The 13,564-nt window shown below is 42.7% G+C and overlaps 1 protein-coding gene across 6 annotated transcripts in view; it reads left to right on the top strand.

Annotated features, from left to right (window-relative positions):
- The window catches only part of LOC149321761 (glutamate receptor 1), a 293,443-nt gene that overhangs the window by 267,924 nt on the left and 11,955 nt on the right, over positions 1-13,564 (top strand). For 2 of the 6 annotated variants that reach the window (XM_089528160.1, XM_089528141.1), the window contains exon 15: positions 1,408-1,522. The exons of 2 other annotated variants lie outside the window; for them this stretch is intronic. In XM_089528160.1, coding sequence (XP_089384286.1) covers positions 1,408-1,522 — 115 coding nt within the window. Of the gene's footprint in view, positions 1-586; positions 702-1,407; positions 1,523-13,564 lie in introns of all 6 variants that reach the window. 2 more of the 6 variants (XM_089528151.1, XM_089528170.1) reach the window with 1 other exon arrangement.

Here is a 13,564-nt window from a genome sequence, read left to right as displayed (position 1 = left end):
TACTAATCATTGTTTTTTTATATGTCTTTTGTGACATGAGGATCACTCAGGAGGAATAGGCGAGCCAGACTCCCCAAACCCATTCCTAAATTGTTATCTGTATGGGATATGGGTTTTTTCCCCCTTTTGCAAAAGGCCAAATTATTGAGCCACAGCTGCAGTTTGACAAATGACCCCCTCCACTGCTCTTGCACGTAATTATCTCAGAAAGCAACCTCATACCCATGTTGGAAAATCAATTTTTATATCCTATCAGTTCAGCAGCTCTGGAGGAGAGCATTCTGCATGAGCAGCTGTTACATAAAGCAATACAAACTCTGGGACCTTGTTCTCTTTAGCATCTTTGGCACTGCAACATCTCCCCCTTCCAAGGAGAGCTATACCAAGCTCACCTCCACTGGAGACAAGCACCTCCATTTATGTCTTCTCTTGCCTTTGTTATTATAAGGATTACAAAACATCCCCAGGGGAGGGGAGAATTCTGACACAGACCAAAGGGTGCTGGTTCACCGATCCCTTATTGTCACATGACTTTCCGAGTGTTCTCCGCCTGTTACTCATCGAGTGTTATCTATTCATTTTAAAGAAACCCAGTAAACCTGGCAGTGTTAAAACTGAACGAGCAGGGGCTTTTGGACAAATTGAAAAACAAATGGTGGTACGACAAGGGCGAGTGCGGCAGCGGGGGAGGTGACTCCAAGGTCAGCCTCAGTAAGAACAACCTAGTGGGTATAAACGGCATGGACAGTAACCAGCAACCACACTGCCAAAACATCTTTTGTGTTCTGGGGGAGAGCAAACACTATCAAATGGGCCTCTGTGAGTTGAAAGAATGTATGCTCTGCGTAATTTGTCAGGACATGGGGAGAGTGTCTCTGTAGGCCTGGAAGTGATGCCTGCATGGCCATTGTGGCAAGCCTTCTTCCAGTGGAAGGAATTAAAAGTATTCTGGCTCATCACACTAAAGTCTCCTCTCCTTCCCCCACCTTCCACTATTAAACTTTCCATTGGATCTCTTGAGCATGACCATGGATAGGGTACTAAGATACTCTGCAGGGCTCTGCTCTTAGCTGATGGTCTTGCAGGTAAGAATGGACTGCAGTCATCAGCACTGGCAAGGCCACTGCAAGTATCTCTTGGCAGGTGGCTGAGGTTGCTGGTTACTCAAAGTGATATAGTAATACTCCTCTTGCTATGCTGGAGGAACAATGGGATGCGAATGTGCTGAAAGTGGTGGGGTTGGATGGAATGGCAGAGGTGGGTGGGGTGGCCAGAAGGAGTATTCAATCATATCACTTTGTAAATGTATAACTTGTTCAATGAATGCTGTGAATGAACTGTCTGTGCTGAATAACATAAAATAACATTGGTAATGTTATTTATGTTATTTCCCCCCCTGGTTTGAAGAGGTCCCGTAAACCTAGCGGTTTTGAAACTCAGTGAGCAAGGCGTCTTAGACAAGCTGAAAAGCAAATGGTGGTACGATAAAGGGGAGTGTGGAAGCAAAGACTCCGGAAGTAAGGTCAGTTACCCCTGAAGAGGTTATGCATACCCATTTTAAAAAAAAGTGTGTTGCCAAAAATTATCAGGCCTTAGGTTTGGAAGCTCATGTTAGACATATTTCCCCCTTGGAAAGTAATAGTTAACTCTTCCCATGTGCCAAAATGTCACATTTGTCACACACTAGTGTAGAAATAGGAAAATGGCAGGTGTTAGGGCAGAACTGCAGAAACAAACAAAATAACAGGACAGCTACTAGGAAAGGAGAAGAAACAAAGATCTTAGTAATGTTACAGAGATAAAGAAATGCCACTACTGTGAAGGCAAAAGCTGTGAATTATACCAGATTTGAAACTTCATTCATGACAAGGAGATGTAGGCTTTAGAGCTCAAACCCAAAACACATACAAAGATTCTTATCTATACAAGAATATCAGAACTGTTCTTATTATTACTAAATAATTATAATTTTTTTGCTTTGAAATCAACTCTTTATTTATCATAGTATTGTTAGGCTGCTTTTCTGATGAAATAACAAATAATCTCAGTATATATCCATAACCAACATGCAAAAAACTTGCAAACAAATTGTAATGCAGCAAACCGTTAGAAACAAAATGTAACAGAAACCAGATTATGTCTGTTACAATAAAATAAAACAGATCTCTATAAACATTTTCAATCTAATGAACACAGCAAAAAGGGAAGATGAAACATAAAAGAGAAATGGGAAAAATGCATTAATGATTCCTAGGTGGAGTGGCCATTAATGGGAAGATCGGGGTAATTTGAAGTCAGTATCAAATTTGAGGTAATATTGGAAAAAATCAGACTTTTGAAAGTTTATTATACTTCCTGAAGTTTTACAGGGTAAAGGGGAAGAACAGAAAAGAATTACAGGTGGGGCCCTGAGAACCTACAACAAGAAAATGAAGATGGGTCATCTTACTTTTAATTGGGAAGAACACAATTTATGGAGGCCATCATGCAGTGTAAAAAGAAGGAAAGAGATAATAAAATAGAGGGTGAAGGCAAGAGAAAACTCAAGTTGGACAGTATTGTCCAAAACACAGCAACAATATTCAGTTGAAGGTCATGGAAGAAATATTGTGTGTGCTGTGCTACTGAACATCTAGATGCACATTTATTTATTTGATTTGACATTTGGTTGTGTATTTGGTTGGATTGAGTTGGGCATTTGGCTGTACATTTGGTTGCACATTTAGTTGTGCAACATTGTCTCTCAGTACAAAGTTCATATAGCACAATCCATGCATCACTGTATACATATGCAGAGTTCCTCACTACACAACATGTAAGATCTGAGCCCATGTATTTGGAGGGAGTTTTAAAAGCTATGGCATGAAACTAAATTTTAGAAGAGTAACTGAAAGAGACAGAAATAAAGGACAGCATATTCTAGGATTTGAACTGAAGTGGAGATAAATTGCCCATCTCAGAGGCAAGAAAAATGAAGGCACTTCTGAGATACGTTAACAAGGCAAACAATGCATGTTTGAATGCAGGGGAATAATGTCAAAAATCACTTCTCCTTGCATGAAAATACCTTAGCATGTATTCTTTACATTGCAGTCTCATGCATGTCTAGTCAAATGTATACCCCCTTGTATTCAATGGGGCTTTCCTCTAGGTAAATGAGTGTAGGAATAAAGCCTTGCTGATAATAATGAAAAATATTACTTTGAAGTGGATAATCTGAGTGGATTTCACAGGGAAAGGCCATCAGTAGTAACTGGTCAGTAATGGATCAGTTTAGATGACACAGGGCCCAACCCCCAGTTCTGGTGCAAACTGTCCAGATGGCATCCACCAGTTCAGCACCACTGGATATCACCCTTAAGCCAAATTTTAAATTTAAAAAAGTGTACCTTTTGTTCCAGATCTTTGCTTGCACATCCTGCTGTGCCACCTGCTCCTGCTCCTTCCATGTGTCACTCCCTTTGAAGTCAGAACGAGGTACATAGCCATGTGATTGATGTTGGACACCTCATTTTCATCCTCGGAGGGAGTAAGCTGCAGCAATGGCAATGGCAGGTGGCACAGCAGGCCATGCATGCAAACAGCTGCTTGCCATCACTCTAGAGTTCCCATGTAAGGTGGGGGGACACCAGAGCAGCTTCAGGACCAGAATACTCTGGGCTGTTCCTGGAGTATTTTGATTGATGCAGACACTACCCGAGAAAAAAGAGTCATACCCATTTCCTCACAAAGAAAAAGTGAGAATGCAATGATGCGAAAGAAGGATGAAAATGAAGGAGAGGTTGGTTAAAAACCAACAACCATTATTGTAAGCAAACAGAAATTCAGTATGAAAAAGAATGTTAATATCAGTGAGTAGGCTGATAATATCCACTTGAAAAATTTGCCCTTAAAATGACACCTGAGAAAAGAGGTGCTCTTTAAAGATGCAGACGTAAGTCCTACTGCAGCTATGGGAATCATGTGGCCCTCCAGATGTTGTTGGACCGCAACTCCCAGCACTGCCCACCATTGTTAATGCAAGTCATAGCCCAGTGCTTAAACCACTACACAGTGCTGGTTTTAGTAGAGCCTAAATATCAATATCTCCCTTTCCACCAAGAAAAAAGATTGAACTTCATCAGCATATGTTGTTCATATACTTTCAAAGGAAAAAAAGAAGAAAAACAAAATTTCATAACCCACAGAAAAAATGGCATAATGCAGTCCTAAATGCTAAAACATGGCCCTGTACAGATGGGCCTTTTAGTACGTCCTGGCAACGTACTAGGGTTGCCCTGGAGCGTCCTTTTTAGATGCTCCCTAACCCTAGTACGTCGCCAGGACGACAAAATGGCAGCGCCCTGCCTACATGGGTGCCGCCATTTTGACGTGATGGCCGCATCGCGTCCAAACAGCACGGCGCAGCTGTCACGTCCTGGCACCGCCACAGGGCACTTGTGGCACCCTTTCAGCGGTGCTGGAAGGAGCTCCAAAATAGAGCTCCTTCCTGGAGGGTGCCTTGTTTCCGCGGAAACTAGATTGCCCCAGGAATGGTACCAGGAGGAAAGGGGCCAAGTGGCCCCTTTCTCCCCTGGCTGCGGCTCCCGGGGTGTCCTGGGGCATGAAGCCCCAAGGACACCCCTTTTCGGAACCAGGGAGGAGCGGCATTTTGCTGCTCCTCCCTGGTCCTGAAAAGCACTGTATTGGGGCCTTTGGGCTGCCGCTGTGGCTGCACTGGCCCCAATACGTGGCGCAAAGGGGCAGCTGCAGCCCGCCCTAAATTGGCGGTCTGTATCCCACCCATGTTAACTTTTATTTGCAAGTCACTTTCTGTCCCAATTTTGGGGGGAAAGTGGCATAATTAATAATAAGATCAACAACGACAACAAGAAACAACTAAAAGATAATGGTTGGAATCCTGTTGGTTAATCGTAGCTAGAGTAGATGATATTCAATCAGTACTGAATGTTGGCTCAACATATAGATAAATCCCATGGATTCAATCTCCCTACTCCAGTCAGAACAACCATAGCATTTAGGACAATTTTTAAACAAAACTCACAGTTCAATAGCATATGTAATATTATGTGCAAACTAATATAAATAGGAAAGCAAACAGAATATTAAACTGTGTCATCAGCTATAAATTCTGATTGCTGTTCTCTTTTCTTTCTGTGATTCAGTTAAGTGTTTGGGTCCACGAGTGTAATGAAGTTGGAGTCCCAAAATGGAGTCAGAAAACCAGGGAATATGGAGCTCTCTGTAAAACCATGGCTCTTCCCTTTGTTCTCTCCTGTCCACCTCTTTTATCAGCCTCTTTTGGCTGAAAACCAAATGCTCTATCCTTTTGTCTTCTTTCTCCACAAGATTACATAATTATGTTCAGGCAGGCTACCAGAATACTACAGGCATGCATATACACACCCACCCCAAAAAGGCCTTTTTCTTCCCCCCTGACTTTTTGCTTTCCTTCCTCTTTTTCCCAACTCTGATGTCAAATCTTGACCAGGGCAGGCTTTTCTTTCCTCTACAGTTGCCTAAAAAGAGAGCCCTCCTTTTTTGTGTGTTATATCCTCCTTGCATATCTGTTGTACCTAGGAGAAAAATGGGGCTGCACATGTAAAACCCAGACCAGCAACTTTGAAAAAACGGTGTTTTCCTTCATATGGAAGCATTTTTAGTATTATGGCCCCATACTAAACAGTAGGTGGTTTTTATAGTATTCCATTCCAGTTTCACAGTGCAACAGATAACTGTGTTCTGCCATGGTGGTAGAATTCAAAGACATGGAAAATCACTGTGCAAAGGGATGATCTTGTAACACCTTTGAGACTAACAGAAAGAAATAAGCTGTTAGCATGAGCTTTCGTAGACTTACATGCATCTGAGAAAGTAGGCTCAAGTCTACGAAAACTCATGCTACCAGTTTCTTTCTTTCAGTTAGGAGATTATCACACAAAGCTTCCCTCCCAATCCTGTTGTGGCTTTTTAAACACCTGAAATAGCAACAATTTTTTTCACATTACCACACAATTGCAAATTGATAACAGGTTGGCTATGGATCTTATTACACTACTGTTGATCTTACTCATTAGCTATCTGAGATTAAATAAGTAAAATCAGATCCCTTTAAATCTCATTTTCCCTGCCCCAGATGAAAGGGTTGCCTGGGCATGGTAGGTGTAGTCAGACCCTTTTAAATCCCATTGTTCCTGCACCAAATGAAAAGGTTGCCTCCTCAGCACTCACAAGTATTGCTTTCATTGGGAATGTGGGTGATGCAGTCAAACCCCTTTAAATTCCTTTTCTTTCTGAATTACCCCTGAATTGATCTTTAGCACATACTTCAATAATGGATTGCCTGTGGGACTGATCATTATTCACAGGATTTTCCCATTTATTAAAAGCAGCAGCAGAAGCATAGATTGACTACAGAATACTTACTGCCTGGCCACGAAGTGGTGCAATAAAATCCCGTGGTTACAGTTTCAATCCCGCTTCTATCCCACTATTTAAGAACCATGTAATAATCTCTGTCTCAAAGGTGCTACAAAATCCCTTTGCATATTGTGTTCTGCAAGTGTGCATGAGGTAGTCAATCAAGGTTTTGAACAACATTCACAACACTGAAGCATGTGTGGACAAATCAGATGAAAATTGCCAACTTGTTTGCCATATTACCCTCCTTCTCTCAATCATGATTCTTCTTGATTGGGGCCTGAGGCTCTTGATTAAAGTAGTTGATTAAAGTACTGATCAAACCTCTAACAGTAAATCTTGAAGTCCTTTAAAACCTGAAATTTCCATGTGTTGTGAACAATAATTATTTTTGTCCTTTTTTTATGAAACAGACTATAACACTGCTGCAGTGAATTTTTAAAAAAATTCATCAAGGACTTCCAACTGCCTGTCTATGTTTAGCCACTTCGTGAAGTACAGCACTGTGAGCATAAGAGTTGCTGGCAGAGAAATCAACTTCTATTCTTCTCTACAGCACAGTTAGTTATATTTTAATAGCCCTCCCACAAAGAGCTCCATGCCCAGCTCCTGACCCTAGTCAAACAAAAACCACAATGGCACAGAAAAAGGATTATTTCTGACCATATTAGAAAAGGAGTAAACTTACCATGTGCTTAGGTATGTGCTGTAGAGGGTTTCCATGGTGTTTAATTGAAATTATTAGCACCAGGGATGTAGCCAAGGGGGGGGGGGGTCCAGGGGGTCTGGACTCCCTCCGCCTTCCATTAGATACAATGAATGGTGTGTGCTGCCACGCCACCATGCCCAAGCCCCATTATAATGATGCCACTTAGTCTGGACCCTTTCCAAAATCCTGGCTACATCCCTGTTAGCACTATTAAGACCCAGCAGGTATTACATACCAAACAAAATGCATATCTAAAAGCATAAGTGACTAATAGTAGGACTTGGAACCACGACAACGTTGCAGTTCCTTTAACTACCTTATATTATATTCCAATCAACTGTGTGCAAAAGAATATCAAAGGGGGGCACATAGGTTTATGTGAATCCTTTGACTTGTGTGTGAATCACATTAATTGCATGTCCGGAGAGAGCAGAAACCAAATATATGATCTGCATGCAAACATCACTCTGGCTAGTAAAAAGGCTGTGATAGTTTTCTGACACTGTGCATAAATTCTGCATCCTTCGATTGCTGGGAGAATGTTATCAATAAAAGGAGGACTTCTAAAAAAAGATACCTAGCTTTGGAAATTCTGTATATTTTCAAACTGCATGAGAAGAATACACTGGAGAAAAGATAAGACTCAAAGGAAAGATTCTTTGGCAGGTTATAGACCACCCATTTGGGGCAGTCTGGACCCGCCCCTTTCCCTGGAGTATCGGGGCCTCAGCGGCCAGAACGGCAGCCGCTGAGGCCCCGATCCACCGCTTTTCAGGCTGCGGGGAAGCAGCAAAACGCCGCTTCCCCGCAGCCTGAAAAGGGGTGTCCCTGGGGCTTCAAGCCCCAAGGACACCCTGCGGCGGCGGGGAGAAGAGAAAGGGGCCGCTTGGCCCCTTTCTCTTTTAGTCCGCTGGGCGCAGCCGTCTGAAGGCTGCGCCCAGCGGACTAAACCAGGAAGGAGCTCCGAAACGGAGCTCCTTCCTGCTCCATGTTCAGGGCACACTAAGCGCCCTGGTGCGGAGCAAGGACATCATGTCCGCGCCGCCCTGTCTAGAGGCGGCGCGGCCATGACGTCCTCACGGCGGTGGCCATATGGAAGGGCCACCGCCATTTAGTGCGTGACGAGCACGCACTAGGGTTAGGGCGGTGCAGAAGCACAGCCCTTTTGTAACCCTAGTGCGTGCTCGTCACGCACTAAAGTGCCGGTCTGTAACCGGCCATAGATTGATAAGAAAAGTCAGTGTCTCAGTATTTAAATGAAAGTACACTTTGAATTTTGATAATAAAATATTGAAAGCCAATAGCTTATTCAAACTGCATACTCTCATGAGCAGGTTCACCTCATTTATTAGCGAGCCTACATGGCCATCCACAGCAGGGCGCACTCTGTTGGATTCTTTCCCAAATATGACTCTAAAAATCCAGCTGACCTAACATAGGCCCGGTACAAATGGGCCCAAAAGGGCAGGCTGGGGCCGCCTTTCGTTGCTGTGCAGCAGCGCCACAACAACCAAATTGTGCAACGCTGCTATGCAGAAGAAAAGGAGTGCTAAAAAGCGGCTCCTTTTTGCGCTGCTGCAAGCAGCCTGCAGCAGCATGAACACATCACTGCTGCCCTGCTCCATTTGGACGCAGCGCAGCAGCGACGTCATTGGTACTCGTGCTGTCTATATGGCGCTGCGCATCGATGATGCCCTAGTCACGTGCTAGGGTTGCAGGGTGTGTGGGTGCTCCACCCTGAGGCAACCTTAGCACATGACGAGTGCGTCGTTTAAGGCCCATTTGTACCAGGCCGTAGCCATCAGCTTATCTGTACAGTAGGGAATCCCATAAAACCCACAAAAAACTATGGATGCTGGTCATGAAAGCCTTCAACTTCACAATTTTTAACCCTCTTCAACAGATGTGTTTTTTTATTGAATGAATGTTTTATCTAGTGCTATAGAGGGCCCGTACAGACATGCCAAAATAAAGCTGCTTTGTGTCACTTTGGAGATATGCTGTTTAAATGACACATGCATCTTAAGAGGCCAGAAGTGGATCAGAGCTTGGCTTTGGCATGGTTTCTGGCCTCTTAGGATGCATACATCATTTAAACAGCATACCTCCAAAGTGACCCAAAGCAGCTTTATTTTGGCATGTCTGTATGGGCACTTTCTTATTATCAGCTTTCTTCATTCTCCAGCTTTCACAACCATACATAGAAATTAGAAATACAATGGCACGAACCATTATAACTTTAGTGTTCAATTACACTTCAGGATCTTGTCTAGTTGCTTCATAGCTGCTCTTCTAAGTCACTGGCGCATTACAGACGAGCCGAAGGGGAGCGTTAGGGTTGAGAAGGGGCGTGTTAGGGTTGAGAAGGGGTGTCCCTTCCGGATGCCCCTCAACCCTAATATGGACCGAGACTGTACAAAATGGCGGCCCCCGTCCACACGGGGGCTGCCATTTTGACGTCGCAGATGCGTAGCGTCTGGGTGTCACACGGCAGAAGTGACTCGCGGCGCCATTTCCGGGGCCCAGAAAGAAGCCCCATTTCGGCGCTTCATTCTTGTTGCACCCGGGAACTGCACAGTTTGGCTGCTGCGGTTCCTGGATGTAGCAACCAGCGGCGGCGGCAGAGCGCCCTTCTTGGGCGCTCTTAAAGCACCTTAGCCTTCTTCTGATTTCTTCACTGCAGTCTCCATTCTGATTGATGACTAAGCAAAAGTATGGAAAATCTTAAACTGTCTCAATGTCTTCATCATTTACATTAAAGTTATGTAAATTATCTGTGGTCATTGTTTTTGTCTTCTTAGCATTCAGCTGTAAAGCTGCCTTTGGCACTTTCTGCCTGCATTTCAGGCTTCGTTCCAAGGCTTTGTTATTTTCCGCTAGAAGTCTGGTGTCATCTGCATAGTTTAAATTGATGTTCTTTCCTGCAATTTTCATGCCTCCTTCCCCTCCAGTTTTTATGCCTCTTCCATTCCTGGACATCTGGCATTTCTTGCTCAATCTATGGTAAAAGTTTTTGTCATAGAATTTTAGGCATCATTTTCCTTGCATAGGAGAGAAATGTAATCGTCCTGTGTTTACTGTAATTCCTGGTGTCCCATTCTTGAGGATTGGAATGTATATTGAGTATTTCTAATCTGTTGGCCTTGTAGACAGAGGGCCAAAACAGATGGATGGGAAAGAGAGACTGGAGACCATTCTGGCCACAAAAGGGCTGAGACTGTGGTGACTGCATGGCCCACTCCCAAAGTCGGCTGCTGCCACAATCCCATTCAGCCACCAGCAGGAGAGGATTATACCCGGTCCTTTTGGGGCCAGCTTTTCCTCAGTTAGTGCAGCCTTGGAGTGGCTTTCACCCATTTTGGGAGCATGCATCATGCAAACGCCATACCCCCAAAGTGGCCAAAAGCCACCTTATTTGGCCTGTGCAGTTTGGGCCAGAGAGATTCTGTCTCTGTAGTTTGAAGCAATTCTATTGGTGTGCCATCTGTTTGTGGTGATTTATTTCTCCCAGGTGCTTTGAGTATAGCTTCCACTTCACTTTCTTTGTAGGTTTATCTTCAAATGGTTCTGTTGGTGCGCTTGTGCAACCTGAAGCACACACAACTGAAGCTTTGTGCCTGGAACACACACCACAGAAACCACTGAAGTTTAGTGTAGGCTGGAGAACACTTTGTTCCACACAGAGAAGCTGTAAACACAACAGCATGCTGAGTTTTTTTTTAAGGAGGCTTTTAATCTTCATTTCGGCTTTTAATCTTCATTTCACTGTTTACAAATCTCGTTCACACCGACAGAATGTCTCACCAATACTATACACCACACACCAACCACACCAGGTATTGAAGCTCCTCCCTCATATACATGTCCAGTGGCCCAACCCCTTGCTGGTGTGTTACACTTTTTTCCTATCCCCCACATGGCATGACTCTGCAAGTTTGCCACCTGGTAACTTCATGTCCTGTCACTGTGTCATCAGCTTCCTGTGACACAGCAGGCTTCAAATGCTGAATCATCATGGTTCCTTCCTGAACCAGAGTTACTTCTCACCTTTGTCCCACATCCTGGACATTTTCTGCCATCCTGACATTCCTCTCCTAGCAGGTTCTTTCTTGAATAAATCTATCACCCTTTTATCTCTCTTATGCAGTTCTTCAATATATTGTATTACTGTGTTTTTATTTGTGCTTGATCAGGTAATTATTTCCCTTGCTTGTTGTTTTTCATGCTCAGTTTAAATTTCCCTTTGATTTCTCAGATCTTGTGAAAGAGATCTTTTCTTCTTCCTTTGTTGTTCTCATCTTCTGTTTCTTTGCACTGATTCTTGTAGTAGTTCTCTTGTCCCTGCACAAAAGTCACTGAGCAGTAGTATCCTATTTCTGTCACTTTTTACTATTGCTTCTCATCTGTCGTTAACTGCTTCTGTTTCATCTGTCATCAATTGAGGCTTCTCTTTCTTTTTGACTACAGATGGAGTCTTTTTGCACTCTTCCCTAACAATATCCCTGACTTCAGTCTAGAATTCCTATGGCTCCCAATGAACTAGGCTTAATGATACAAATCTTCTTCTTCTTTTTAACATTATATTTAAACTCTACAGAGATGCTCTTCAGGTTGTATTTTGGCACACTCGTTCATTTAATGTCCTTTAGCTTTACGATAATTTTTGATATTAGCATTTCATAGCCTGTACTGCTATCTGCACCTGATCTTGTTTCTAACAGAGAGAATGGAGCTTCTCCATCTTCTTCTTCCAATTTTGTAGTCTATTTGGTTTCTATATTGGGCATCAGGTAAAGTCCATGTATATAGTCAGCTTTTGAGTTGCTTCAATAATGTGTTTGCAGTGAACAAACTGTTGGCCTCACAAAATTCAATCAGTCACTCGCCTGCTTCATTCCTGGATCCTAGGACAAATTTTCCTACAATCTTTGATTCTGTTCTGTTTCCTATTTTGCATTCTAATCACCAATCATCATTCCAATCATCAACAAGAAGTCTTGTTTTGGAGTGTGATTAATCTCCTTCTTTAGCTTGTGCATAAACTTGGATAATGTTTATATTGATGGGTTTTCCTGGTAGTTATTCCATCACTAGAAAAGACAATACAGTGCGCCCGCGTTATACGCAGGCGTGCTATATGTGGCTTTCAGCTTATGCTGAAAGCCGCACAATGGAACCAGCAATGGCACAAGCCCCATTATTTTCAATGGGCCTCAAGCATACGCAGTATTTGCCTTAGACGGAGGGGAGGAGGTCTCGAACGGATCCCCCACATAAGGCAAGGGAGCACTGTAATGCTTGGTAAGGTGAAAGGCAAGAGGAAAAGAGGAAGACTGCATTGCAAATGGATATCCTTATCAAGGAATCTACAGCTGGCCTGGGTTTGCAAGATGTGAGTAGGGCTGTTGATAAGATGACAACCTAGAGGTCTTTCATTCATAGGGTTACTATAGGTTGAATTCAACTTGATGGCAGTTAACAACAGCATATTTGCAAAGGACTGCAACCTTAATCCCATAGGTGTTCAGTTGAATTTTCAAGTACATCAAAACGGTCTCCATTATCACAAACATTATAGTCTTGCAAAGTGGTCAAGGAGCTCCTGTAATGTAGAGATAGATAAAAATATTGTAATTACAGCTAACCTAAAAGATTTTCTGAATTGCTCTTATGATGGTCTCCTCCTTAGTAGATAACATCCACCAAAATCTGGGAACCTGGAACCAAACCTTATACCCAGTTTATTTTTAAAAAGAGAAGAAAAGTGACTATACTCTTGCTGATAGGGCTGGTTTTGTTTCAGTATTTTAATACTAGGCATACATGGACTGTTTGTCTCAACTCTGTTACGTCCAGGCAAATAGTGTCTCTTGAACCCACAAAGTCACTCAGCAAAGAGTGTGCCAGAATCACAAGGATCAGATGGAGGGAGATATTGAGAGAGAGAGATATTGAGAAAGAGAGAGAATTACAGAACAACACTGATTTCATATCACAGGCAAACCAGTGAAATTCTTCCCAAAGTAAACTTGTAAGAAATGTTCAGTTACAGCAGAAAGGCCTACCTTCTCAAGAAATGGACTACCAAAGGTCCAATAATGAAATTATTGTCATGTTTTTTATATCAGTCAATCAAGTAATCAATCCATCCATCAATCATTTAATAGATAATTTCTTATTGGAATCCTCTCACCCCTTTCTATAAATATATTCAAAGAAGTTAATCACAAGCCAGACCTCCCCCCCCAAAAAAAAAATCAAGATACATTCTTATTTAGAAAAAATAAATAATTAAAATGATTTACTAACAATTGCTTAATAAAGCATCAATAAGGAAACAGTTCATGATTTCACTACCAGCTTTTTAAAAATGAAATAACAGTTAACCTTGCTGGAAGTGGATATCTTTATCAAGGGATATGCCTAACAGCAGCA

Source organism: Sceloporus occidentalis, unplaced genomic scaffold (assembly GCF_023333645.1).
Source record: "Sceloporus occidentalis isolate IW3139 unplaced genomic scaffold, rSceOcc1.0.p SCAF_1, whole genome shotgun sequence".
In the NCBI taxonomy this organism is placed as follows: Eukaryota; Metazoa; Chordata; class Lepidosauria; order Squamata; family Phrynosomatidae; genus Sceloporus; species Sceloporus occidentalis.
The sequence above is the reverse complement of the archived record's forward strand: the minus strand, read 5'-3'. Positions and strand labels throughout refer to the sequence as shown.